The sequence below is a fragment of the Cuculus canorus genome, chromosome 35, assembly GCF_017976375.1.
Source record: "Cuculus canorus isolate bCucCan1 chromosome 35, bCucCan1.pri, whole genome shotgun sequence".
Classification (NCBI taxonomy): domain Eukaryota; kingdom Metazoa; phylum Chordata; class Aves; order Cuculiformes; family Cuculidae; genus Cuculus; species Cuculus canorus.
In genome coordinates, this window is record NC_071435.1 from 451,862 (window position 1) to 477,786 (window position 25,925).

At 58.9% G+C, this 25,925-nt stretch overlaps 3 protein-coding genes across 6 annotated transcripts; 2 read left to right on the top strand and 1 right to left on the bottom strand.

Annotated features, from left to right (window-relative positions):
- The first annotated feature begins 3,413 nt into the window (after positions 1–3,413).
- On the top strand, positions 3,414–8,006 carry LOC104064062 (cytochrome c oxidase subunit 6B1). Of its 3 annotated transcripts, none has more exons than XM_054052632.1 (4): positions 3,414–3,517; positions 4,472–4,592; positions 5,823–5,923; positions 7,870–8,006. In XM_054052632.1, exons 2-4 carry the CDS (start codon positions 4,487–4,489, stop codon positions 7,921–7,923), a joined length of 261 nt encoding a protein of 86 aa, XP_053908607.1. In that variant the 5' UTR covers positions 3,414–3,517; positions 4,472–4,486; the 3' UTR covers positions 7,924–8,006. The 3 variants fall into 3 exon arrangements, with proteins under 3 accessions (XP_053908607.1, XP_053908608.1, XP_053908609.1); XM_054052633.1 differs by having other exon boundaries at positions 3,419–3,517; positions 4,482–4,592; XM_054052634.1 differs by having other exon boundaries at positions 3,434–3,517; positions 4,462–4,592.
- Positions 8,007–9,290: 1,284 nt separating this feature from the next.
- LIN37 (lin-37 DREAM MuvB core complex component) lies at positions 9,291–22,035 on the bottom strand. Its single transcript, XM_054052578.1, has 11 exons — positions 22,004–22,035; positions 19,805–19,851; positions 19,132–19,201; positions 17,854–17,907; positions 17,393–17,422; positions 16,509–16,585; positions 13,491–13,645; positions 12,341–12,451; positions 11,407–11,471; positions 10,250–10,359; positions 9,291–9,855 (listed from the first exon to the last, which is right to left on the bottom strand). The coding sequence occupies exons 2-10, from the start codon at positions 19,836–19,838 to the stop codon at positions 10,278–10,280; spliced, it is 678 nt and encodes a 225-aa protein (XP_053908553.1). The 5' UTR covers positions 19,839–19,851; positions 22,004–22,035; the 3' UTR covers positions 9,291–9,855; positions 10,250–10,277.
- Positions 22,036–22,248: 213 nt separating this feature from the next.
- Positions 22,249–25,691, top strand: LOC128849911 (serine/arginine repetitive matrix protein 1-like). Of its 2 annotated transcripts, XM_054052608.1 has the most exons (4): positions 22,249–22,418; positions 23,137–24,491; positions 24,826–24,883; positions 25,545–25,691. In XM_054052608.1, exons 1-4 carry the CDS (start codon positions 22,348–22,350, stop codon positions 25,609–25,611), a joined length of 1,551 nt encoding a protein of 516 aa, XP_053908583.1. In that variant the 5' UTR covers positions 22,249–22,347; the 3' UTR covers positions 25,612–25,691. The 2 variants fall into 2 exon arrangements, with proteins under 2 accessions (XP_053908583.1, XP_053908582.1); XM_054052607.1 differs by lacking the exon at positions 25,545–25,691 and having other exon boundaries at positions 24,826–25,533.
- The last annotated feature ends 234 nt before the right edge of the window (positions 25,692–25,925 follow it).

The following is a 25,925-nucleotide window of genomic DNA, read 5'->3' on the forward strand; positions in this document are numbered from 1 at the left end:
GAGCTCAGATCTTGGCCACCAAAGAGCTCAGATCTTGGCCACTATGGAGCTCAGATCTTGGCCACCATAGAGCTCAGATCTTGGCCACCAAAGAGCTCAGATCTTGGCCACCATGGAGCTCAGATCTTGGCCACCATGGAGCTCAGATCTTGGCCACCATGGAGCTCAGATCTTGGCCACCATAGAGCTCAGATCTTGGCCACTATGGAGCTCAGATCTTGGCCACCATAGAGCTCAGATCTTGGCCACCACGGAGCTCAGATCTTGGCCACCGTAGAGCTCAGATCTTGGCCACCATGGAGCTCAGATCTTGGCCACCATGGAGCTCAGATCTTGGCCACCATGGAGCTCAGATCTTGGCCACCATAGAGCTCAGATCTTGGCCACCATGGAGCTCAGATCTTGGCCACTATGGAGCTCAGATCTTGGCCACCACGGAGCTCAGATCTTGGCCACCATGGAGCTCAGATCTTGGCCACTATGGAGCTCAGATCTTGGCCACCATGGAGCTCAGATCTTGGCCACCGTGGAGCTCAGATCTTGGCCACCGTGGAGCTCAGATCTTGGCCACCATAGAGCTCAGATCTTGGCCACCGTAGAGCTCAGATCTTGGCCACCGTAGAGCTCAGATCTTGGCCACCATAGAGCTCAGATCTTGGCCACCATAGAGCTCAGATCTTGGCCACCATGGAGCTCAGATCTTGGCCACCGTGGAGCTCAGATCTTGGCCACTATGGAGCTCAGATCTTGGCCACCATGGAGCTCAGATCTTGGCCACCATGGAGCTCAGATCTTGGCCACCATAGAGCTCAGATCTTGGCCACCGTGGAGCTCAGATCTTGGCCACCGTAGAGCTCAGATCTTGGCCACCATAGAGCTCAGATCTTGGCCACCATGGAGCTCAGATCTTGGCCACCATGGAGCTCAGATCTTGGCCACCGTGGAGCTCAGATCTTGGCCACCGTAGAGCTCAGATCTTGGCCACCATAGAGCTCAGATCTTGGCCACCATAGAGCTCAGATCTTGGCCACCATGGAGCTCAGATCTTGGCCACCATAGAGCTCAGATCTTGGCCACCATAGAGCTCAGATCTTGGCCACCATAGAGCTCAGATCGTGGCCACCATAGAGCTCAGATCTTGGCCACCATGGAGCTCAGATCTTGGCCACCATAGAGCTCAGATCGTGGCCACCATAGAGCTCAGATCTTGGCCACCATGGAGCTCAGATCTTGGCCACCATGGAGCTCAGATCTTGGCCACCATAGAGCTCAGATCGTGGCCACCATAGAGCTCAGATCTTGGCCACCGTAGAGCTCAGATCTTGGCCACCATAGAGCTCAGATCTTGGCCACCATGGAGCTCAGATCTTGGCCACCATAGAGCTCAGATCTTGGCCACTATGGAGCTCAGATCTTGGCCACCACGGAGCTCAGATCTTGGCCACCAAAGAGCTCAGATCTTGGCCACCATAGAGCTCAGATCTTGGCCACCACGGAGCTCAGATCTTGGCCACCATAGAGCTCAGATCTTGGCCACTATGGAGCTCAGATCTTGGCCACTATGGAGCTCAGATCTTGGCCACCACAGAGCTCAGATCTTGGCCACCACGGAGCTCAGATCTTGGCCACCATAGAGCTCAGATCTTGGCCACTATGGAGCTCAGATCTTGGCCACCACAGAGCTCAGATCTTGGCCACCATGGAGCTCAGATCTTGGCCACTATGGAGCTCAGATCTTGGCCACCATGGAGCTCAGATCTTGGCCACCATAGAGCTCAGATCTTGGCCACTATGGAGCTCAGATCTTGGCCACCACGGAGCTCAGATCTTGGCCACCAAAGAGCTCAGATCTTGGCCACCATAGAGCTCAGATCTTGGCCACCACGGAGCTCAGATCTTGGCCACCATAGAGCTCAGATCTTGGCCACTATGGAGCTCAGATCTTGGCCACTATGGAGCTCAGATCTTGGCCACTATGGAGCTCAGATCTTGGCCACCACAGAGCTCAGATCTTGGCCACCATGGAGCTCAGATCTTGGCCACTATGGAGCTCAGATCTTGGCCACCATGGAGCTCAGATCTTGGCCACCATAGAGCTCAGATCTTGGCCACCATAGAGCTCAGATCTTGGCCACTATGGAGCTCAGATCTTGGCCACCATAGAGCTCAGATCTTGGCCACCACGGAGCTCAGATCTTGGCCACCATGGAGCTCAGATCTTGGCCACTATGGAGCTCAGATCTTGGCCACCATAGAGCTCAGATCTTGGCCACCATAGAGCTCAGATCTTGGCCACCATAGAGCTCAGATCTTGGCCACCATGGAGCTCAGATCTTGGCCACTATGGAGCTCAGATCTTGGCCACCATAGAGCTCAGATCTTGGCCACCATAGAGCTCAGATCTTGGCCACCATAGAGCTCAGATCTTGGCCACCATAGAGCTCAGATCTTGGCCACTATGGAGCTCAGATCTTGGCCACCATAGAGCTCAGATCTTGGCCACCATAGAGCTCAGATCTTGGCCACCACGGAGCTCAGATCTTGGCCACCATGGAGCTCAGATCTTGGCCACCATAGAGCTCAGATCTTGGCCACCATGGAGCTCAGATCTTGGCCACCAAAGAGGCCGCGGTGGCCACGAGGGGTCGCAGATGGGATATGGCTTTAAGGGGAGAACCAATAAAATGAGAGCAAACGCAACTGGAAGCGCTGGGAGGGGACTGGGATGGACTGGGAGGGGACTGGAAGGAGACTGGGAGGGGACTGGGAGGAACTGGGAGGGGACTGGGAGGAGACTGGGAGGGGACTGGGAGGAACTGGGAGAGATTGGGGGGAACAGGGAGGGGATTGGGGGGACAGAGGGGTCTGGGGGGGAACTGGGGGAGGGACTGGGAGAGACTGGGAGGGGACTGGGATGGACTGGGAGGAACTGGGAGAGACTGGGAGAGGACTGGAATGGACTGGGAGAGGGCTGGAAGGAACTGGGAGGGACTTGGAGGGACTGGAAGGAACTGGAGGAGATTGGGAGGGACTGGGAGAGATTGAGGGGCACTGGGAGGAACTGGAAGAGACTGAGAGGGGACTGGAAGGAACTGGGGAGATTGGGGGGGACTGGGAGGAACTGGGAGGGACTGGGAGGGGATTGGGAGGGGACTGGGACCAATGGGAGGGGACAGATGGGTCTTGGGGGGAACTGCGGGAGGGACTGGTAGAGACTGGGAGGTTACTGGGAGCACTGGGGGGGGGATTTGGGGTCACTTCCGGGTACTCCGCGGCGCTCGGTCCTCCCGTCCCCTTCTCTATGGTCCTCCCGGTTCCCTCCCCCCCCCCCCCCCCCCCCCCCGCGCGCCGTCGCCGCTCTGCCCGCGGCGTCTCTATGGCTCCTCCTTTAGTTTAATACGGGGGGGTGGGGGGGGGGGTCGAGGCGTCACTTCCGGCGTCGCTCTGCACTACCGCTGTGACTCGGTGGTTCCGGCGCGAGGGCGGCGGCGGTGAAAGTGACTTTGAGAGGAGAGGGGTGAGGGGCGAACTGGGAGCGACTGGGAGGGAACTGGGAGCGCTGGGAGAGAGTGGGGGGGAACTGGGAGGGACTGGGATGGGAATGGGAGAAACTGGGAGCGAACTGGGAGGGACTGGGGGGGACTGGAAGCGCTGGGAGAGAGTGGGGGGAAACTGGGATGGAACTGGGAGGGACTGGGATGGGAATGGGAGAAACTGGGAGCGAACTGGGAGGGACTGGGAGTGAACTGGGAGAGAACTGGGTGGGACTGGGGGGAACTGGGAGGGACTGGGGAGAACTGGGAGTGAACTGGGAAGGACTGGGAGTGAACTGGGAGGGACTGGGGGGAACTGGGAGGGGATTGGGAGGGACTGGGAGTGAACTGGGAGGGACTGGGAGTGAACTGGGAGGGACTGGGAGTGAACTGGGTGGGACTGGGGGGAACTGGGAGGGGATTGGGAGGGAGTGGGGGCGAACTGGGAGGGAGTGGGGGCGAACTGGGAGGGGATTGGGAGGGACTGGAAGCGCTGGGAGAGAGTGGGAGGAAACTGGGGGGAACTGGGAGCGGACTGGGAGCGGACTGGGAGCGGACTGGGGGGAACTGGGAGGGACTGGGAGCGGACTGGGAGCGAACTGGGAGGGACTGGGAGCGGACTGGGGGGAACTGGGAGCGGACTGGGGGGAACTGGGAGTGGACTGGGGGGAACTGGGAGCGAACTGGGAGGGACCTGGGGGCGAACTGGGAGGGACTGGGAGGGACTGGGAGGCACTGGGAGGCCCAATTAACTCATTGGCTGTTAATTAGCGCCGTAATTAACTGATTACCCCCACCCCCCACCGTCACCACCTCTGTGCTCGTTACGAAGGCGGTGAATTGGTTAATTAGTCCCGAGGGGAGGGGAGGGAGGAGGGGGTTAATGACCGCGGAGGTTAATTGAGGGGTTAATGAAGGGGTTAATTAGTGTTAATTAGCGCTAATTAGGGGCGATGGCGGAGGAGATCAAAGAGAAACTATCGCGGTACCGCACGGCGCCGTTTGACAGTCGATTCCCGAACCAGAACCAAACCAAGAACTGCTGGCAGAACTACCTGGGTGCGAACTGGGAGCACTGGGAGCACTGGGAGGGACTGGGAGGGGACTGGGGGGAACTGGGACGGACTGGGAGGGGATTGGGGGGGACTGGGAGGGACTGGGAGGGGATTGGGGGGGACTGGGAGGGACTGGGAGGGGATTGGGGGGACTGGGAGGGACTGGGAGGGGATTGGGGGGACTGGGAGGGACTGGGAGGGGACTGGGGGGACTGGGAAGGACTGGGAGGGGATTGGGGGGGACTGGGAGGGGATTGGGGGGAACTGGGAGGGGATTGGGAGGGACTGGGAGGGGAATAAAGGGGATTGGGAGGGACTGGGAGGGGATTGGAGGGGCACTGGGAGGGACTGGGAGGGGATTGGAGGGGCACTGGGAGGGACTGGGAGGGGATTGGGGGGACTGGGAGGGATTGGGAGGGGATTGGGAGGGGATTGGGGGGAACTGGGAGGGACTGGGAGGGGACTGGGAGGGAAATAAAGGGGAGTGGGAGGGACTGGGAGGCACTGGGAGAGGATTAGGGGGCACTGGGAGGGACTGGGAGGGGATTGGGGGAACTGGGAGGGGATTGGGGGAACTGGGAGGGGATTGGGGGGAACTGGGAGGGACTGGGAGGGGCATAAGGGTGACTGGGAGGGACTGGGAGGGGATTGGGGGAACTGGGAGGGGATTTATGGGGCACTGGGAGGGGACTGGGAGGGAACTGGGGGGAACTGGGACAGACTGGGAGGCACTGGGATGGGACTGGGAGGGGATTAGGGGGAACTGGGAGGCACTGGGAGGGGACTGGGGGGAACTGGGAGGGGGTGTTAAGGGTGTTAAGTCCCTCCCAGTCTCTCCCAGTCCCCCATAATCCCCTCCCAGTTCGTTCCAGTTGCCCCAATCCCTCCCAGTTCCCTCCCAGTGCCCCATAATTCCTTCCCAGTCCCCTCCCAGTCCCCCCCAGTCCCCTCCCAGTCCCTCCCAGTCCCCCCCAGTCCCCTCCCAGTCCCTCCCAGTGCCCCCCAATCCCCTCCCAGTCCCCCATAATCCCCTCCCAGTCCCCTCCCAGTTCGTTCCAGTTGCCCCAATCCCTCCCAGTTCCATCCCAGTGCCCCATAATTCCTTCCCAGTCCCCTCCCAGTCCCCCTCAGTCCCTCCCAGTCCCCCCTAATCCCCTCCCAGTCCGTCCCAGTCCCTCCCAGTCCCCCCCTAATCCCCTCCCAGTCCGTCCCAGTCACTCCCAGTTTCCCGCAGACTTCCACCGCTGTGAGCGGGCGTTGGGGGCGAAGGGTTCGGATGTGTCCCCGTGTCAGTGGTACCGCCGCGTCTACCGCTCCCTCTGCCCCATCGAGTGGGTGAGTGACCACCAAAGAGCTCCTCTCCGGGGGACAAAAACACCTCCAGAAGTCCTCGAGGGCCTCTCTGAGGGCCATAAGGTCCTTCGGATCTTCTCCGAGGGCCATAAAGACCTCCAGAACCTCTCTGAGGGCCTCAAGAGGTTCTTGAGATCTTCTCTGAGGGCCATAAAGACCTCCAGAACCTCTCTGAGGGCCTCAAGAGGTTCTTGAGATCTTCTCTGAGGGCCATAAAGTCCTTCGGATCTTCTCTGAGGGCCATAAAGTCCTTCGGATCTTCTCTGAGGGCCTTAAAGACCTCCAGAACCTCTCTGAGGGCCTCAAGAGGTTCTTGAGATCTTCTCTGGGGGCCTCAAGAGGTTCTTGAGATCTTCTCTGGGGGTCATAAAGTCCTTCAGATCTTCTCTGAGGGCCATAAAGACCTCCAGAGCCTCTCTGAGGGCCTCAAGAGGTTCTTGAGATCTTCTCTGAGGGCCTCAAGGGGTTCTTGAGATCCTCTCTGAGGGCCTCAAGGGGTTCTTGAGATCCTCTCTGAGGGCCTCAGGAGGTTCTTGAGATCCTCTCTGAGGGCCTCAAGGGGTTCTTGAGATCCTCTCTGAGGACCATAAGGTCCTTCAGATCTTCTCTGAGGGCCATAAGGTCCTTCAGATCTTCTCTGAGGGCCATAAGGTCCTTCAGATCTTCTCTGTGGGCCATAAGGTCCTTCAGATCTTCTCTGAGGGCCATAAGGTCCTTCAGATCTTCTCTGTGGGCCATAAGGTCCTTCAGATCTTCTCTGTGGGCCATAAGGTCCTTCAGATCTTCTCTGAGGACCATAAGGTCCTTCAGATCTTCTCTGAGGACCATAAGGTCCTTCAGATCTTCTCTGAGGGCCATAAAGACCTCCAGAGCCTCTCTGAGGGCCTCAAGAGGTTCTTGAGATCCTCTCTGGGGGTCATAAAGACCTCCAGAGCCATTCTGAAGGCCTAAAGAGGTTCTTGAGATCTTCTCTGAGGGCCTCAGGAGGTTCTTGAGATCTTCTCTGAGGGCCATAAAGACCTCCAGAGCCTCTCTGAGGGCCTCAAGAGGTTCTTGAGATCTTCTCTGAGGGCCTCAAGGGGTTCTTGAGATCCTCTCTGGGGGTCATAAAGTCTTTCAGATCTTCTCTGAGGGCCATAAAGACCTCCAGAACCTCTCTGAGGGCCTCAAGAGGTTCTTGAGATCTTCTCTGAGGGCCTCAAGAGGTTCTTGAGATCTTCTCTGAGGGCCTCAAGAGGTTCTTGAGATCTTCTCTGAGGGCCTCAAGAGGTTCTTGAGATCTTCTCTGAGGGCCATAAAGACCTCCAGAGCCTCTCTGAGGGCCTCAAGAGGTTCTTGAGATCCTCTCTGGGGGTCATAAAGACCTCCAGAGCCATTCTGAAGGCCTAAAGAGGTTCTTGAGATCTTCTCTGAGGGCCTCAGGAGGTTCTTGAGATCCTCTCTGGGGGCGATAAAGATCTCCAGAGCCTCTCTGAAGGCCTAAAGAGGTTCTTGAGATCTTCTCTGAGGGCCTCAGGAGGTTCTTGAGATCTTCTATGGGGTCCATAAAGACCTCCAGAACCTCTCTGAGGGCCTCAAGAGGTTCTTGAGATCCTCCCTGGGGGTCATAAAGTCTTTCAGATCTTCTCTGAGGGCCATAAAGACCTCCAGAGCCTCTCTGAGGGCCTCAGGAGGTTCTTGAGATCCTCTCTGGGGGTCATAAAGACCTCCAGAGCCTCTCTGAGGGCCTCAGGACGTTCTTGAGATCCTCTCTGGGGGCCATAAAGACCTCCAGAGCCTCTCTGAGGGCCTCAAGAGGTTCTTGAGATCTTCTCTGGGGGCCATAAAGGTCTCCAGAACCTCTCTGAGGGCCCCAAAAGGTTCTTGAGATCCTCCCTGGTGACCTCAAGAGGTTCTCGAGGTCCCCCACGGTGTCCCTTCATCCGTAGGTGACAACGTGGGACGAGTACCGCGAGGAGGGGACCTTCCCGGGCAAGATCTGAAGCCCCTGGAGAAGACGGGGCCACCACGGGGCCACCACGGAGGGGACACGGGCGGTTCCTTCACCAATAAAGACTTGACGTGACGCCGGGTGAAGGTCTTGGTGGGAGAAGGTCCTCCTGGTGGGGTGGGGGACGTCCCGGAGGGCCGAGAGAGCTTCTCCAGGAGCTCCGAGAGCTTCAGGAGGTCCCGTCTTGAGGTTCTTCATGGGGTTGAGGTTCTCTGTGGGCTCCGAGAGCTTCAGGAGGTCCCGTCTTGAGGTTCTCCATGGGGTTGAGGTTCTCTGTGGGCTCCGAGAGCCTCAGAAAGTCCCGTCTTGAGGCTCTCCATGGGGTTGAGGTTCTCCGTAGGCTCCAGGAGGTCCCATCTTAAGGTTCTCCATGAGGAGATCCCATCTTGGGGTTCTCCATGAGGTTCTCCACTGGGTTCTCCATGAGGAGATCCCTTCTTGAGGTTCTCCATTAGGAGATCCCATCTTGGGGTTCTCCATGAGGTTCTCCATGAGGAGATCCCTTCTTGAGGTTCTCCATTGGGTTCTCCATTGGGTTCTCCACGAGGCGATCCCTTCTTGAGGTTCTCCATGAAGTTCTCCATTGGGTTCTCCACAAGGAGATCCCTTCTTGGGGTTCTCCATGAAGTTCTCCATTGGGTTCTCCATGAGGAGATCCCATCTTGGGGTTCTCCATGAGGTTCTCCATTGGGTTCTCCATGAGGAGATCCCATCTTGGGGTTCTCCATTGGGTTCTCCATTGGGTTCTCCATGAGAAGGTCCCACCTTAAGGTTCTCCATTGGGTTCTCCATGAGGAGATCCCATCTTGAGGTTCTCCATGAGGTTCTCAATGAGGAGATCCCATCTTGAGGTTCTCCATGAGGTTCTCCATTGGGTTCTCCACGAGGAGGTCCCATCTTGAGGTCCTCCGTGGAGTTCCCGGAGCTCTGTGGGTCTCAGTGGGTCGTGTGGTGCCCCCCAAGTGCCCCCCGAGCAGCTCCACCCCCTCACCCCCACACTTGGGGGGCGGTTCCTCTGCCCCATAAGTGCCCCCTCCCCCCATCCATGAGGGACACCAGGTGGGGGCGGGGCTTTATTGGGGGGAGGGGCACTTAGGGGGCAGGAGGGGGCACTTATGGGTCTCGAAAAGTCACTTATGGGGCAGAGGAGTCACTTATGGGTCTGGAGGGGTCACTTATGGGTCTGAAAGAGTCACTTATGGGTCTGGAGGGGTCACTTATGGGGCTGAGGAGTCACTTATGGGTCTGAAAGAGTCACTTATGGGTCTGGAGGGGTCACTTATGGGGCTGAGGAGTCACTTATGGGTCTGGAGGGGTCACTTATGGGTCTGGAGGGGTCACTGATGGGACTGAGGAGTCACTTATGGGTCTGGAAGAGTCACTTATGGGTCTGGAGGGGTCACTTATGGGACTGAGGAGTCACTTATGGGTCTGGAAGAGTCACTTATGGGTCTGGAGGGGTCACTTATGGGGCTGAGGAGTCACTTATGGGTCTGGAGGGGTCACTGATGGGGCTGAGGGGTCACTTATGGGTCTGGAAGAGCCACTTATGGGTCTGGAGGGGTCACTTATGGGTCTGGAAGAGCCACTTATGGGTCTGGAGGGGTCACTTATGGGTCTGGAAGAGCCACTTATGGGTCTGGAGGGGTCACTTATGGGGCAGGGGCTCCCTCCGGGGTCGCTGTGTGTCACTTATGAGTCCCTGTGGGCCACTTGTGGGTCTCTGTGGGTCACTATGGGTCACTTGTGGGTCTCTATGGGGTCTTTATGGGTCACTTGTGGGTCTCTGAGGTTTCTATGGGTCACTTGTGGGTCGCTGTGGGGTCTCTATAGATCTCTGTGGGTCACTTGTGGGTCTCTGTGGGTCTTTCTGGGCCGCTGTGGGTCTCTATGGGGTCCCTGTGGGTCACTTATGGGGTGTCCGTGGGTCTCTGTGGGTCCCTATGGGGTCTCCATGGGTCCCTATGGGGTGTCCGTGGGTCGCTGTGGGTCTCTGTGGGTCCCTATGGGGTCTCCATGGGTCCCTATGGGTCCCTATGGAGTGTCCGTGGGTCGCTGTGGGTCACTTATGGGGTGTCCGTGGGTCGCTGTGGGTCCCTATGGGGTCTCCATGGGTCCCTATGGGGTGTCCGTGGGTCCCTATGGGTCCCTATGGGGTGTCCGTGGGTCGCTGTGGGTCCCTATGGGGTCTCCATGGGTCCCTATGGGGTGTCCGTGGGTCCCTATGGGTCCCTATGGGGTGTCCGTGGGTCGCTGTGGGTCCCTATGGGGTCTCCATGGGTCCCTATGGGGTGTCCGTGGGTCTCTGTGGGTCCCTATGGGTCGCTGTGGGTCGCTGTGGGGCGGTCACTGCCTCTCGTAGATGCGCCTCAGCAGCCCCAGGCTGGGGCGGTACCGCTGCTGCTGCCGCTGCGCCGCTTCCCTCCACCTGTGCCGCACCGCACGCATCAGGACACGCCCCCTCCATCCAGAGACCACGCCCCCTCCATTGGCTCCCTTTCACTAAACCCCGCCCCCTCATCCCGAGATCACGCCCCCTCAATTGGCTCCCATTCACTAAGCCCCGCCCCCTCCACCGCGAGACCACGCCCCTCCACTGACACATATTCACTAAACTCCGCCCCTCCACCGCGAGACCACGCCCACCCACTGACTCATAGTCACTAAGCCCCGCCCCCTCCGTCCCGAGGCCACGCCTCCTTTATTCGCGCCCATTCACGAAGCCCCGCCCCCCAAAAACCCGCCAAAACACGAACCCCCTCAGCGCCTCCCAGTGCCCTCCAGTGCCCTCCCAGTCCATCCCAGTGCCCTCCAGTGCCTCCCAGTCCATCCCAGTGCCCTCCAGTGCCCTCCCAGTCCATCCCAGTGCCCTCCAGTGCCTCCCAGTCCATCCCAGTGCCCTCCAGTGCCTCCCAGTCCATCCCAGTGCCCTCCAGTGCCTCCCAGTCCATCCCAGTGCCCTCCAGTGCCTCCCAGTCCATCCCAGTGCCCTCCAGTGCCTCCCAGTCCATCCCAGTGCCCTCCAGTCCATCCCAGTGCCCTCCAGTGCCTCCCAGTCCATCCCAGTGCCCTCCCAGTCCATCCCAGTGCCCTCCAGTGCCCTCCCAGTCCCATCCCAGTCCCTCTTATCCCCCTTCCAGTCCCTTCCCAGTCCATCCCAGTGCCCCCTTAACCCCCTCCCAGTTCCCCCCAGTGCCCTCCAGTGCCTCCCAGTCCCCCCTTAGCCCTCTCCCAGTCCATCCCAGATGCCCCCAATCCCTCCCAGTTCCTTCCCAGTCCCCTCCAGTCCCTCCCAGTGTCCCATAATCCCTCCCAGTCCATCCCAGTCCCCCTTATCCCTCCCCCAGTACCCCATAATCCCCTCCCAGTCCCTCCCAGTCCCCCTTATCCCCCTCCCAGTCTGTCCCAGTTCCCTCCCAGTCCCTCCCAGTCCTTCCCAGTCCCTCCCAGTCCCTCCCAGTCGGTCCCAGTTCACCTCTGCCTCACTCGCCGCCATCTCTCCATGTTTCGTTCCAGAAGACTCCGTGGGGGGGGGGGGGGGGGGGGGGGTGGGGGGCTGAGGGGGACACAGTCACTTGTGGGGCAGGGGAGGCACTTATGGGGCAGAAAAGGTCACTTATGGGGCAGGCGAGGCACTTATGGGGCAGAAAGGGGCACTTATGGGGCAGGGCAGGCACTTATGGGGCAGAAAGGGGCACTTATGGGGCAGAAAAGGGCACTTATGGGGCAGAAAGGGGCACTTATGGGGCAGAAAGGGGCACTTGTGGGGCAGAAAAGGGCACTTATGGGGCAGAAAAGGTCACTTATGGGGCAGAAAAGGGCACTTATGGGGCAGGGGAGGCACTTATGGGGCAGGGGAGGCACTTATGGGGCAGAAAGGGGCACTTGTGGGGCAGGGGAGGCACTTATGGGGCAGAAAAGGGCACTTATGTGTCTGATGTGGTCACTTGTGGGGCAGAAAGGGTCACTTATGGGGCAAAGGGCTCACTTGTGGGGCAGGGGGGTGGCCCACGGGTCACTTGTGGGGCAGGGGGGGGATCTATGGGGCAGGAATTGGGCACTTATGGGTCTGATATGGTCACTTATGGGGCAGAAAAGAACAGTTATGGGTCCGATATGGTCACTCGTGGGGCAGAACGAGGCTCTTATGTGTCTGATGTGGTCACTTATGGGGCAGAAAGGGGCACTTGTGGGGCAGGAGAGACACTTGTGGGGCAGAAAGGGGCACTTATGGGGCAGAAAAGGGCACTTGTGGGGCAGAAAGAGGCTCTTATGTGCCTGATGCGGTCACTTGTGGGGCAGAAAGGGGCACTTATGGGGCAAAGGGCTCACTTGTGGGGCAGGGGGGTGGCCCGGGGCTCATTTGTGGGGCAGGGGGGGGGATCTATGGGGCCACTTGTGGGTCTCACCTGGTCGGGGGGCGGCTGCCCCTGCTCGGGGCCCAGCGGCGAGGGGGCGCGGGGGGGCACTTGTGGGGCAGGGGGGGGCAGCGCGTACACCTCCTCTCCCTTCGACGACACCTGTGGGGCACTTGGGGGTCAGGGGGAGGCTCTGACCCATAGCGACCACCCCCTGCCCCACAGCGTCCTTCCCAGACCCATAGCGGCCGCTCTCTGCCCCATAGCGAAGCCTTGAGGTCACTATGGGGCAGCTATGGGGCACTTGTGGGTCTCTATGGGTCTCTATGGGGCACTTATGGGTCCCTATGGGTCTCTATGAGGTCTCTATGGGTCTCTATGGATCTCTATGGGGTCTCTATGGGTCTCTATGGGTCTCTATGGGGTCTCTATGGGTCTCTATGGGGTCTCTATGGGTCCCTATGGGTCTCTATGGGGTCTCTATGGGTCTCTATGGGGTCCCTATGGGTCTCTATGGGTCCCTATGGGTCTCTATGGGGTCTCTATGGGGTCTCTATGGGTTTCTATGGGTCCCTATGGGGTCTCTATGGGTCTCTATGGGTCTCTATGGGTCCCTATGGGTCCCTATGGGGTCTCTATGGGTCTCTATGGGGTCTCTATGGGTCCCTATGGGTCTCTATGGGGTCTCTATGGGGTCTCTATGGGGTCTCTATGGGTCTCTATGGGGTCCCTATGGGTCTCTATGGGTCCCTATGGGTCTCTATGGGGTCTCTATGGGGTCTCTATGGGTTTCTATGGGTCCCTATGGGGTCTCTATGGGTCTCTATGGGTCTCTATGGGGTCTCTATGGGTCCCTATGGGTCTCTATGGGGTTCCTATGGGTCTCTATGGGTCTCTATGGGTTTCTATGGGTCCCTATGGGTCTCTATGGGGTTCCTATGGGTCTCTATGGGTCTCTATGGGTCTCTATGGGTTTCTATGGGTCCCTATGGGGTCTCTATGGGGTCTCTATGGGTCTCTATGGGTCTCTATGGGTCTCTATGGGGTCTCTATGGGGTCTCTATGGGTCACTCACCTGCCCCCGTGGGGGATCTGTGGGTCGCTGTGGGGCAGCTATGGGTCCCTATGGGTCACTCACCTGCCCCCGTGGGGGATCTGTGGGTCGCTGTGGGGCAGCTATGGGTCCCTATGGGTCACTCACCTGCCCCCGTGGGGGATCTGTGGGTCGCTGTGGGGCAGCCCCCCGCGCCGTGGGGCAGTTCCTCATCCACGCGCGGCACACGGGGTACAGCGGAGTCCCCTCCGCGAACTGCCCCAACTCCACACTGCGGTCAAACAGCTTTATCACATACGTATCTGTGGGGCAGACCCATAGCGGGGGGTCACGGGGGGACCCCGACCCATAGCGGCCCATCCCGGGCCCATAGCGGCCCGTCCTGCCCCACACAATGCACTCCCGGCCCCATAGAAGCTGCTGTCTGCCCCATAGAAGCTGCTCCCTGCCCCATAAGTGCCCACTCTGCCCCATAGCGGCCCATCCCGGCCCCATAGCGGCCATCCCAGACCCATAGCGGCCCATCCTGCCCCACACAATGTGCTCCCGGCCCCATAGAAGCCACTGTCTGCCCCATAGAATGCACTCCCTGCCCCATAAGTGCTCACTCTGCCCCATAGTGGCCCATCCCAGACCCATAGCGGCCCGTCCTGCCCCACACAATGCACTCCCGGCCCCATAGAACCCACTGTCTGCCCCATAAGTGCCCACTCTGCCCCATAGCGGCCTGTCCTGCCCCACACAATGCACTCCCGGCCCCATAGAAGCCACTGTCTGCCCCACAGAAGCCGCTCCCTGCCCCATAAGTGCCCACTCTGCCCCATAGCGGCCCATCCCGGACCCATAGCGGCCCGTCCTGCCCCACACAATGCGCTCCTGGCCCCATAGAGCCCGCTGTCTGCCCCATAGAAGCCGCTCTCTGCCCCATAAGTGCCCACTCTGCCCCATAGCGGCCCATCCCGGACCCATAGCGGCCCATCCTGCCCCACACAATGCGCTCCTGGCCCCATAGAAGCCGCTCTCTGCCCCATAAGTGCCCACTCTGCCCCATAGCGGCCCATCCTGCCCCACACAATGCACTCCCGGCCCCATAGAAGCCGCTGTCTGCCCCACAGAAGCCGCTCCCTGCCCCATAAGTGCCCACTCTGCCCCATAGCGGCCCATCCCGGCCCCATAGCGGCCATCCCAGACCCATAGCGGCCCATCCTGCCCCACACAATGCGCTCCCGGCCCCATAGAACCCACTGTCTGCCCCATAGAAGCCACTCTCTGCCCCATAAGTGCCCACTCTGCCCCATAGCGGCCTGTCCCGGCCCCATAGCAGCCCGTCCTGCCCCACACAATGCGCTCCCGGCCCCATAGAAGCCGCTGTCTGCCCCACAGAAGCCGCTCTCTGCCCCATAAGTGCCCACTCTGCCCCATAGCGGCCTGTCCTGCCCCACACAATGCACTCCCGGCCCCATAGAAGCCGCTGTCTGCCCCACAGAAGCCGCTCCCTGCCCCATAAGTGCCCACTCTGCCCCATAGCGGCCCATCCCGGCCCCATAGCGGCCATCCCAGACCCATAGCGGCCCATCCTGCCCCACACAATGCGCTCCCGGCCCCATAGAACCCACTGTCTGCCCCATAGAAGCCACTCTCTGCCCCATAAGTGCCCACTCTGCCCCATAGCAGCCCGTCCTGCCCCATAGAATCCACTCCCTGCCCCATAAGTGCCCACTCTGCCCCATAGCGGCCCATCCTGCCCCACACAATGCGCTCCTGGCCCCATAGAACCCGCTGTCTGCCCCATAGAAGCCGCTCTCTGCCCCATAGCGGCTTCCTCTGCCCCATAGCGACCCTTCCTGCCCCAGAAGTGCCCGCTCTCTGCCCCATAGTGGGTGCCTCTGCCCCATAGAAGCTAATCTCTGCCCCATAGCGACCCTCCCAGCTCCATAGTAGGTGCCTCTGCCCCACAGAACCCACTCTCTGCCCCATAAGTGCCCACTCTCTGCCCCATAGCAGCTTCCTCTGCCCCATAGAACCCAATCCCTGCCCCATAGCGACCCTCTCTGCCCCACAGAACCCACCCGCTGCCCCCTAAGTGCCCATTCTCTGCCCCATAGCGGCCCTCCTCTGCCCCACAGCGACCCTCCCTGCCCCATAAGTGCCCTCTCTCTGCCCCATAGCGACCCTCTCAGCCCCATAGCGGGTGCCTCTGCCCCATAGAACCCACTCTCTGCCCCATAGCGACCCTCCCAGCCCCATAGCGGCTTCCTCTGCCCCATAGAACCCAATCCCTGCCCCATAGCGACCCTCTCTGCCGCATAGAACCCACTTTCAGCCCCATAAGTGCCCTCTCTGCCCCATAGCGACCCTCCCTGCCCCATAAGTGCCCTCTCTCTGCCCCATAGCGACCCTCCCAGCCCCATAGCGGGTGCCTCTGCCCCATAGAACCCACTCTCTGCCCCATAAGTGCCCACTCTCTGCCCCATAGCGGCTTCCTCTGCCCCACAGAACCCAATCCCTGCCCCATAGCGACCCTCTCTGCCCCACAGAACCCACCCGCTGCCCCATAAGTGCCCATTCTCTGCCCCATAGCGACCCTCCTCTGCCCCATAGGGGCCCTCTCTGCCCCACAGAACCCACCCGCTGCCCCCTAAGTGCCCATTCTCTGCCCCATAGCGACCCTCCCTGCCCCATAGGCGCCCTCTCTGCCCCATAGAACCCAATCCCTGCCCCATAGCGACCCTCTCTGCCCCACAGAACCCACCCGCTGCCCCCTAAGTGCCCACTCTCTGCCCCATAGCGGCTTCCTCTGCCCCATAGTGACCCTCTCTGCCCCATAGAACCCAATCCCTGCCCCATAGCGACCCTCTCTGCCCCACAGAACCCACCCGCTGCCCCCTAAGTGCCCACTCTCTGCCCCATAGCGGCTTCCTCTGCCCCATAGTGACCCTCTCTGCCCCATAGAACCCAATCCCTGCCCCATAGCGACCCTCTCTGCCCCACAGAACCCACCCGCTGCCCCCTAAGTGCCCATTCTCTGCCCCACAGCGACCCTCCTCTGCCCCATAGGGGCCCTCTCTGCCCCATAGAACCCAATCCCTGCCCCATAAGTGCCCCCCCCCCTGCCCCACAGCGCCCCCTCTGCCGCACAGATCTATGGGGCAGCCCCACACTCACTGCCCCGCTGCGGTTCGGGCCCCTCTTCGGCCTCTCGGCGCTTCTTCCGCCGCTGCTGAGGGAGACGGGGGGGGGGCCTGCCACCAGTATAGACCAGTATGGACCAGTATAGACCAGTACAGACCAGTATAAACCAGTATAGACCAGTATAAACCAGTATAGACCAGTATAGACCAGTATAGACCAGTACAGACCACTCCAAACCCCTCTATTGCTCAGTACGGACCACCACACGCACCACTTTGGACCCGCGTAGACCAGTATAAACCAGTATAGACCAGTACAAACCAGTAGGCACCGGTTTAGACGTTGCTATAGACCACTATAAACCAGTACAGACCAGTACAAACCAGTTTGGACCAGTACAGAGCTCTACAGACCACAGCGCGGGTCAGTGCGGAGGGTTATACGGACCAGTTTGGACCAGTATAGACCAGTATCGCCACCCAGGCCCTCCCAGTCCCTCCCAGTTCCCCCCAATTCCCTCCCAGTCCCTCCCAGTTCCCTCCCAGTCCCTCCCAGTCCCCTCCCAGTTCCCCCCAATTCCCTCCCAGTCCCTCCCAGTTCCCTCCCAGTTCCCCCCAATCCCCTCCCAGTCCCTCCCAGTCCCTCCCAGTTCCCCCCAATCCCTCCCAGTCCCTCCCAGTTCCCTCCCAGTTCCCCCAATCCCCTCCCAGTTCCCCCCAATCCCTCCCAGTCCCTCCCAGTTCCCTCCCAGTTCCCCCAATCCCCTCCCAGTTCCCCCCAGTCCCTTCCCAGTCCCTCCCAGTGCCCCCCAATTCCCTCCCAGTCCTTCCCAGTCCCCCCCAATCCCTCCCAGTTCCTCCCAGTTCCCTCCCAGTTCCCCCCAATCCCCTCCCAGTCCCTCCCAGTTCCCCTCTCACCTCTTCCCGGGAGCACTCGGCAAAGTCTCTCTGCAATGAACCCCAAAACCTCATCATTTCACCCCAAAACTGGGGGTATCCCCCCCTTAGTCTCCCATTTTTTGGGGTCCCCCCTCTTTTTCCCCTCAGGAACCCCAAAACCTCATCTTTTTCCCCCAAAACTGGGGGTGTCCCCCCTTAGACTCCCCTTTTTTGGGGTCCCCCCTCTTTTTGCCCTTAGGAACCCCTAAACCCCATCTTTTCCCCCCAAAATGGGGGTATCCCCCCCTTAGACTCCCATTTCTTGGGGTCCCCCCCCCTTTTTCCCCTCAGGGACCCCAAAACCTCACCTTTTCACCCCAAAACTGGGGGTGTCCCCTCCCTTAGACTCCCCTTTTTTGGGGTCCCCCCTCTTTTTCCCCTCAGGGACCCCAAAACCCCATCTTTTCCCCCCAAAATGGAGGTGTCCCCCCCCCCCGTACTTGTTCACGGCTTCCCCCGGTGCCTTCGCTGCTTCCTCCTCCGCCGCCGCTTCCCTGCGCCCCAAAAACAGGGGGGGACACCCCAAAATCAGGGGCCTCCACCTCATTTACCCCCAAAAACCCCCATTTTATGCCCTTTTCCTCCTATTTCTGTGTTTTCCCGCCAGTTTTTGCCACATTTCCCCCCTTTTTGCCTCATTTTCCCCCTTTTGCCTCCATTTCCCCCCTTTTTGCCTCATTTCCCCCTTTTTGCCCCCATTTCCCCCCTTTTTGCCCCCATTTCCCCCCTTTTTTGCCCCCATTTCCCCCCTTTTTGCCCCCATTTCCCCCCTTTTTACCACCATTTCCGCCCTTTTTGCTCCCATTCCGCCCTTTTTGCTCCCATTTCCCTCCTTTTTGCCCCCATTTCCCCCCTTTTTGCCCCCATTTCCCCTTTTTACCCCCATTTCCCCCCTTTTTGCCCCCATTTCCCCCTTTTTACCCCCATTTCCGCCCTTTTTACCCCCATTTCCCCCCTTTTTGCCCCCATTTCCCCCTTTTTGTCCCCATTTCCCCCCTTTTCACCCCCATTTCCCCCCTTTTTGCCCCATTTCCCCCTTTTTTGCCCCATTTACCCCTTTTTGCCCCCATTTCCCCCCTTTTTGCCTCATTTTCCCTCCTTTTTGCCTCATTTCCCCCCTCTTTTCCCCCCTTTTTTGCCCCCATTTTGCCTCATTTTCCCCCTTTTTGCCTCATTTTCCCCCTTTTTACCCCCATTTCCCCCCTTTTTTGCCCCCATTTCCCCCCTTTTTGCCTCCATTTCTCCCCTTTTGACTCATTTTCCCCCCCATTTCCCCCTTTTGCCTCATTTTCCCCCCTTTTGGCCTCCATTTCCTCCCTTTTTGCCTCATTTTCCCCCTTTTTGCCCCCATTTCTCCCCTTTTGACTCATTTTCCCCCCTTTTGCCCCCTTTTTACCCCATTTCTGCCCTTTTTACCCCTATTTCCCCCCTTTTTGCCCCCATTTCCCCCCTTTTTACCCCATTTCTGCCCTTTTTACCCCTATTTCCCCCCTTTTTGCCCCATTTCCCCCCTTTTTACCCCCATTTCCCCCTTTTTGCTCCCATTTCCCCCCTTTTTTGCCCCATTTCCCCCCTTTTTGCCCCCATTTCCCCCCTTTTTGCCCCCATTTCCCCCCATTTTTGCCCCCATTTCCCCTTTTTTTGCCCCATTTCCCCCCTTTCCCCCCCCATTTCCTCCTTTTTTGCCCCATTTCCCCCTTTTTGGCCCCGTTTCCCACCTGCCCCCCCTCTCCAGCAGCCCCTGCAGCACCGCGTCCAACCGCGACCGCGCCGACGCCGCCTCCAGGTCTGGGGGGGGGCAAAAAGGGGGGGTAATTAATGGGGGGAGGGACCCCAAAAATGGGGCAAAAAGGGGAGGAAATGGGGAGGAAATGGGGGAAAAGGGGAGGAAATGGGGGGAAAAGGGGAGGGAAATGGGGGCAAAGAGGGGGAATAGGGGGGCAAAAAGGGGGTAATTAGACAGGGGGGGTAATTAATGGGGGGAGGGACCCCAAAAATGGGGGAAAAAGGGGAGGAAATGGGGGAAAAGGGGAGGGAAATGGGGGAAAAGGAGAGGAAATGGGGGGAAAAGGGGAGGGAAATGGGGGCAAAGAGGGGGAATAGGGGGGCAAAAAGGGGGTCATTAGACAGAGGGGGTAATTAATGGGGGGAGGGACCCCAAAAATGGGGCAAAAAGGGGAGGAAATGGGGGGGAAAGGGGAGGAAATGGGGGAAAAGGGGAGGAAATGGGGGGAAAAAGGGGAGGAAATGAGGGAAAATGGGGGGAAATGGGGCAAAAAAGGGGGGGAAATGGGGTGAGGGGCAAAAAGGGGGCAATTAATGGGGGGGTAATTAATTGGGGAGGAGGGACCCCAAAAATGGGGCAAAAAGGGGGGAATTTGGGGGTCTCACCCGTCTTCTCCACCTTCACCTTCACGGCCAACATGGCTGAGGGGCACCTGTGGGGCAGGGGGGGCACTTAGGGGGCTATAGGGGGGCTATGGGGGTCTATAGGGGGCTATGGAGGTCTATAGGGATCTATAGGGGTCTACAGAGGATCTATGGGGTCTACAGAGGACCTATATGGAGCTATGGAGGTCTATAGGGGTTTATAGGGGGTCTATAGGGTACTATGGGGGTCTATAGGGGATCTATAGGGGTTTATAGGGGTCTACAGAGGATCTATAGGGGTCTATGGGGGTCTATAGGGGATTTATGGGGGTCTATAGATGATCTATTGGGGGCTATGGGGGTATATAGGGGATCTATAGGGGTTTATAGGGGTCTACAGAGGATCTATGGGGGTCTATAGGGGATCTATAGGGGTTTATAGGGGTCTACAGAGGATCTATGGGGGTCTATAGAGGATCTATGGCGGTCTATGGGGGTCTATAGAGGGTCTATAGGGGACTATGAGGGTCTATAGAGGACCTATATGGAGCTATGGAGGTCTATAGGGGTTTATAGGGGGTCTATAGGGTACTATGGGGGTCTATAGGGGATCTATAGGGGGTCTATAGGGATCTATAGGGGGTCTACAGAGGATCTATGGGGGTCTACAGAGGATCTATGGGGGTCTATGGGGGTCTATAGGGGTTTATAGGGGTCTACAGAGGATCTATGGGGGTCTACAGGGGTTTATAGGGGTCTACAGAGGATCTATGGGGGTCTATAGGGGATCTATAGGGGTCTATGGGGGTCTACAGAGGATCTATGGGGGTCTATAGGGGATCTATAGGGGTCTATGGGGGTCTATAGGGGACTATGAGGGTCTATAGAGGACCTATATGGAGCTATGGAGGTCTATAGGGGTTTATAAGGGGTTTGTAGGGTACTATGGGGGTCTATAGAGGATCTATAGGGGGGTCTATAGGGGTTTATAGGGGTCTACAGAGAATCTATGGGGGTCTATAGGGGTTTATAGGGGTCTACAGAGGATCTATGGGGGTCTATAGGGGTTTATAGGGGTCTACAGAGGATCTATAGGGGTCTATAGGGGTTTATAGGGGTCTACAGAGGATCTATAGGGGTTTATAGGGGTCTACAGAGGATCTATGGGGGTCTATAGGGGTTTATAGGGGTCTACAGAGGATCTATGGGGGTCTATAGGGGTTTATAGGGGTCTACAGAGGATCTATGGGGGTCTATAGGGGTTTATAGAGGTCTACAGAGGATCTATGGGGGTCTATAGAGGATCTATAGGGGTCTATGGCGGTCTATAGGGGACTATGAGAGTCTATAGGGGTTTATAAGGGGTCTATAGGGGTCTGAGGGGGGTCTGGGGGTCCATAGGGGGTTTATAAAGGGTTTATAGGGGGTCTATGGAGAGATACAGGGATCTATAGGGGTCTATGGGAATCTATAGGGGGCTATGGGGGTCTATAGGGGGTCTATAGGAGACCATGGGGGTCTATAAGGGTTTATAAGGGGTCTATAGGGTTCTATGGGGGTCTATAGGGATCCATAGGGGGGTCTGGGGGTCTATGGGGGGTTTATAAGTGGCCTATAGAGGTCTATGGGGATCTATAGGGGGTCTATATGGGGTTTATAAGGGGTTTATAGGGGGTTCATAGGGGTTATGGGAGTCTATAGGGATCTATAGGGGACTCAGGGGGTCTATAGGGGGTTTATAAGGGGACTATGGGGATCTATAGGGGGCTCCGGGGGTCTATAGGGGGTTTATAGGGGGTCTATGGGGGGATACAGGGATCTATAGGGGTCTACGGGGATCTATAGGAGACCATGGAGATCTATAGGGGGTTTATAAGGGGGCTATGGGGGGATATAGGGATCTATAGGGGGCTATGGGGGTCTATAGGGGTCTATACAGGCTCTACAGGGGTCACTATGGGCTCTGTAGGGCTCTATATGGGCTCTATAGAGGTCTATACGGGCTCTATAGGGGTCACTACGGGTTCTATAGGGATCACTACGGGCTCTGTAGAGCTCTATAGGGGCTCTATAGGGCCCTATAGGATCTTGTAGGCGCCCACAGGGCTCTACGGGGACCTACAGAGCCCCACAGGGCCCTTTAGGCCTCCACAGGGCTCCACAAAGGCCCCTATAGACCCCTATAGGCCCCTATAGGCGCCCCCCCCCCCGCGCGCTCACCGTTCGCCGCCGCCGCCGCGCGCCTTAAGCCCCGCCCCTCCTCCCCATTGGCTGAAAGGCGAGCTAAGCCCCGCCCACTGCCCAATCAGGTCAGGTGACAGCCCCTCGCGCAAAGCACGCCGGGAGTTGTAGTCCGAGCGCGAGGGGAGAACTACAAAAGGCGCCATTTCGCGCTCAACTAAAAACCCCACCATAGAAAGACCGGAAGCGGAAAGAAGGGCAAACCGGAAGTCGGCGTTGCCAAGGGAACAATGGAGCCGGGGAGGACTTGAGGGGCGCCGCTGCCCCATAAGTGTGGGGCAGGAGGAGGAAAGGGGGGGGGAAGGGAGTGGTGTGACGTCACGATGACGTCACGCACGACGTCATCGCAGGAGCCGAGTCTGGAGGAGCGAACGGAGCGGCTGTTGCGGAGGAGGTGGGGGGGGCACTTATGGGGCGCCCCACAAGTGAGGCCCTGACCCATAGAGACCCTCTGCCCCATAGATCCTCCTCCATAGATCCTCCTCTGCCCCATAGATCCCCCTCTGCCCCACAGATCCCCCTCTGCCCCACAGATCCCCCTCTGCCCCTCAGATCCCCTCTGCCCCATAGATCCTCCTCTGCCCCATAGATCCCCCTCTGCCCCTCAGATCCCCTCTGCCCCATAGATCCTCCTCTGCCCCATAGATCCCCCTCTGCCCCACAGATCCCCCTCTGCCCCTCAGATCCCCTCTGCCCCATAGATCCCCCTCTGCCCCATAGATCCCCCTCTGCCCCATAGATCCCCCTCTGCCCCTCAGATCCCCTCTGCCCCATAGATCCTCCTCTGCCCCATAGATCCCTCTCTGCCCCACAGATCCCCTCTGCCCCATAGATTCTGCCCCATAGAGCCCTCCTCTGCCCCATAGATCCCCCTGTGCCCCATAGATTCTGCCCCACAGATCCCCCTCTGCCCCATAGATCCCCCCTCTGCCCCATAGATCCCCTCTGCCCCATAGATCCCCTCTGCCCCACAGATCCCCCTCTGCCCCACAGATCCCCTCTGCCCCATAGATTCCTCTCTGCCCCATAGATCCCCCTCTGCCCCACAGATCCCCTCTCTGCCCCATAGATTCTGCCCCACTGATCTCTCCCCTCTCTCTCCCCCCTCCCAGTTTCTCCCTTCTCGGCTCCGCCCCCTGTCTGCCATCTTGGAGGTCACGTGATCAGGACGAGGCTGTGCGGGCGCCGCCATCTTGGACAGAGCCTTCGACGTGGTGGCGGCCATCTTGGAGGTCACGTGACCCCCGTCTAGGTCAAGACTCAGCCGGGAGCTGCTCCCATCATCCTTTGCGCCAGGGATTGGACCAAGAGGAGCCAAACTCCCATGATGCTTTGTGCCGGCGGCCATCTTGGACGTCACGTGATCCTCACGGAGGCCTAGAGCCCAACAGGAGCCGTTCCCATGAGCCTTTGCACCAGGAGACGCCATTATTGGAGCCAAACTCCCATGATCCTTTGCGCCAGCGGCCATCTTGGAGGTCACGTGACCCCCTGGGTGCCACCAGGAGCCGCTCCCATGATCCTTTGCGCCCCAAGAAGGAGCAAGAGGAGCCGAACTCCCATGATGCTTTGCGCCGGCGGCCATCTTGGACGTCACATGACTCTCATGGAGGTCAAGACTCAGCCAGGATCGACTCCCATGATCCTTTGCGCCTGGAGACGCCGTTATTGGAGCCGAACTCCCATGATGCTTTGCGCCGGCGGCCATCCAGGAGGTCACGTGACCCCCTGGGTGCCACCAGGAGCCGCTCCCATGATCCTTTGCGCCCCAAGAAGGAGCAAGAGGAGCCGAACTCCCATGATGCTTTGTGCCGGTGGCCATCTTGGAGGTCACGTGACCCTCAAGGAGGTCTAGAGCCCAACAGGAGCCGCTCCCATGATCCTTTGCGCCCCAGGAAGGAGCCAAACTCCCATGATGCTTTGCGCCAGCGGCCATCTTGGACGTCACGTGACCCTCATGGAGGTCAAGACTCAGCCAGGATCGGCTCCCATGATCCTCTGCGCCAAGGATTGGACCAAGAGGAGCCAAACTCCCATGATCCTTTGCCCCAGCGGCCATCCTGGAGGTCACGTGACCCTCATGGAGGTCGAGACTCAGCCAGGATCGACTCCCATGATCCTTTGCGCCCGGAGACACCATTATTGGAGCCGAACTCCCATGATCCTTTGTGCCAGCGGCCATCCAGGAGGTCACGTGACCCCCCGGGCGCCACCAGGATCGACTCCCATGATCCTTTGCGCCCCAGGAAGGAGCAAGAGGAGCCAAACTCCCATGATGCCTTGCGCCAGCGGCCATCTTGGACGTCACATGACCCTCACGGAGGCCTAGAGCCTAACAGGAGCTGCTCCCATGATCCTCTGCGCCAGGAGACGCCATTATTGGAGCCAAACTCCCATGATCCTTTGTGCCAGTGGCCATCTTGGAGGTCACGTGACTCCGGACCAGGAGCAGCAACACAACCACTGAGTGAGAGGCTGGAAGGGGGGGGGAGGCCCTCACTTGTGGGTCTCTGGGGGTCACTTATGGGGCAGAGGGGTCACTTATGGGTCTGGAGGGGTCACTTATGGGGCAGAGGGAGTACTTATGGGTCTGGAGGAGTCACTTATGGGGCTGAGGAGTCACTTATGGGTCTGGAGGGGTCACTTATGGGGCAGAGGGAGCACTTATGGGGCAGAGGGGTCACTTATGGGGCAGAGGGATCACTTATGGGGCAGAGGGGTCACTTATGGGGCAGAGGGAGCACTTATGGGGCAGGGGGGTCACTTATGGGGCAGTCTCTGACTTGTGGGTCGCCCCACAGCCGATCCCCTCCTGCAGCTGCTGCTCCGGCGCCGACGGACGCTTCAGGGGCTCTTGGGGTATGTTGGCACCCCCCCCGCCGCCATCTTGGGCTCCCCTTGCCCTTGGGACTACAACTCCCATCATGCTTTGCGCCCCATAGGCCCCGTTAGACCCCATTATTGGAACTACAGCTCCCATGATGCTTTGCGCCCAATAGAGATGCATTAGATTCAGGCCTACAGCTCCCATGATGCTTTGCGCCCCATAGGGACACATTAGATTCAGGCCTACAGCTCCCATGATGCTTTGCGCCCCATAGGGACACATTAGGTCCAGGCCTACAGCTCCCATGATGCTTTGCGCCCCATAGGGCTGCATTAGATCCAGGCCTACAGCTCCCATGATGCTTTGCGCCCCGTAGGGCTGCATTAGATCCAGGCCTACAGCTCCCATGATGCATAGAGACACATTAGGTCCAGGCCTACAGCTCCCATGATGCTTTGCGCCCCATAGAAACACATTAGATCCAGGACTGCAGCTCCCGTGATGCTTTGCGCCCCATAGGGACACATTAGATCCAGGCCTACAGCTCCCATGATGCTTTGCGCCCCATAGGGACACATTAGATCCAGGCCTACAGCTCCCATGATGCTTTGAGCCCCTTTAGACCCCCCATTTCCCTGTACTACACCTCCCATCATGCTTTGCTCCCCTTTTCCCCTCTCTCTTTCCCTACAGACTCGTCGAATCCCACCTGACGGCGCTGTCGGAGCCCCCTCAGCCTTCGGGGGGGGCCGTGGGGTGAGGAACCGCCCTCCACTCCCCCATTTTGGGGTACTCCCGACATTCTCTTCCCCCCCGTCCCCTTCTTAAAGGCATTTTAACCCACCCACCCCCCCCGACCCACAATTCCTCTCCAGGGAGGGGGTGTCATGGCGGCTCCACAGGACTACAGCTCCCATCATGCCCTGCGACCTCAATAAAGCCAGTGTGGCCTAACCGAGCGACTACAGTTCCCATCAGGCTTTGCGCCTCCATAGGAACCCATTAGCGCCCCATTATTGGGACTACAACTCCCATGATCCTTCGCGCCCCATAGAGCCCCTATGCTGTCCCTAC

Bases quoted from the DNA above. Each gene is read 5' to 3' on its own strand.
- LOC104064062 (XM_054052632.1), top strand. From the start codon at position 4,487: ATGGCGGAGGAGATCAAAGAGAAACTATCGCGGTACCGCACGGCGCCG. The intron at 4,593-5,822 runs GTGCGAACTGGG...AGTTTCCCGCAG, and splicing joins CTGCTGGCAGAACTACCTGG to ACTTCCACCGCTGTGAGCGG. The intron at 5,924-7,869 runs GTGAGTGACCAC...CTTCATCCGTAG, and splicing joins CCCTCTGCCCCATCGAGTGG to GTGACAACGTGGGACGAGTA.
- LIN37 (XM_054052578.1), bottom strand. From the start codon at position 19,838: ATGTTGGCCGTGAAGGTGAAGGTGGAGAAGACGG. The intron at 17,908-19,131 runs GTGGGAAACGGG...TTTGGGGCGCAG, and splicing joins CTGCTGGAGAGGGGGGGCAG to GGAAGCGGCGGCGGAGGAGG. The intron at 16,586-17,392 runs GTGAGAGGGGAA...TACTGGTGGCAG, and splicing joins CCGAGTGCTCCCGGGAAGAG to GCCCCCCCCCCGTCTCCCTC.
- LOC128849911 (XM_054052607.1), top strand. From the start codon at position 22,348: ATGACGTCACGCACGACGTCATCGCAGGAGCCGAGTCTGGAGGAGCGA. The intron at 22,419-23,136 runs GTGGGGGGGGCA...CCCCCCTCCCAG, and splicing joins GAGCGGCTGTTGCGGAGGAG to TTTCTCCCTTCTCGGCTCCG. The intron at 24,492-24,825 runs GTGAGAGGCTGG...GTCGCCCCACAG, and splicing joins AGCAGCAACACAACCACTGA to CCGATCCCCTCCTGCAGCTG.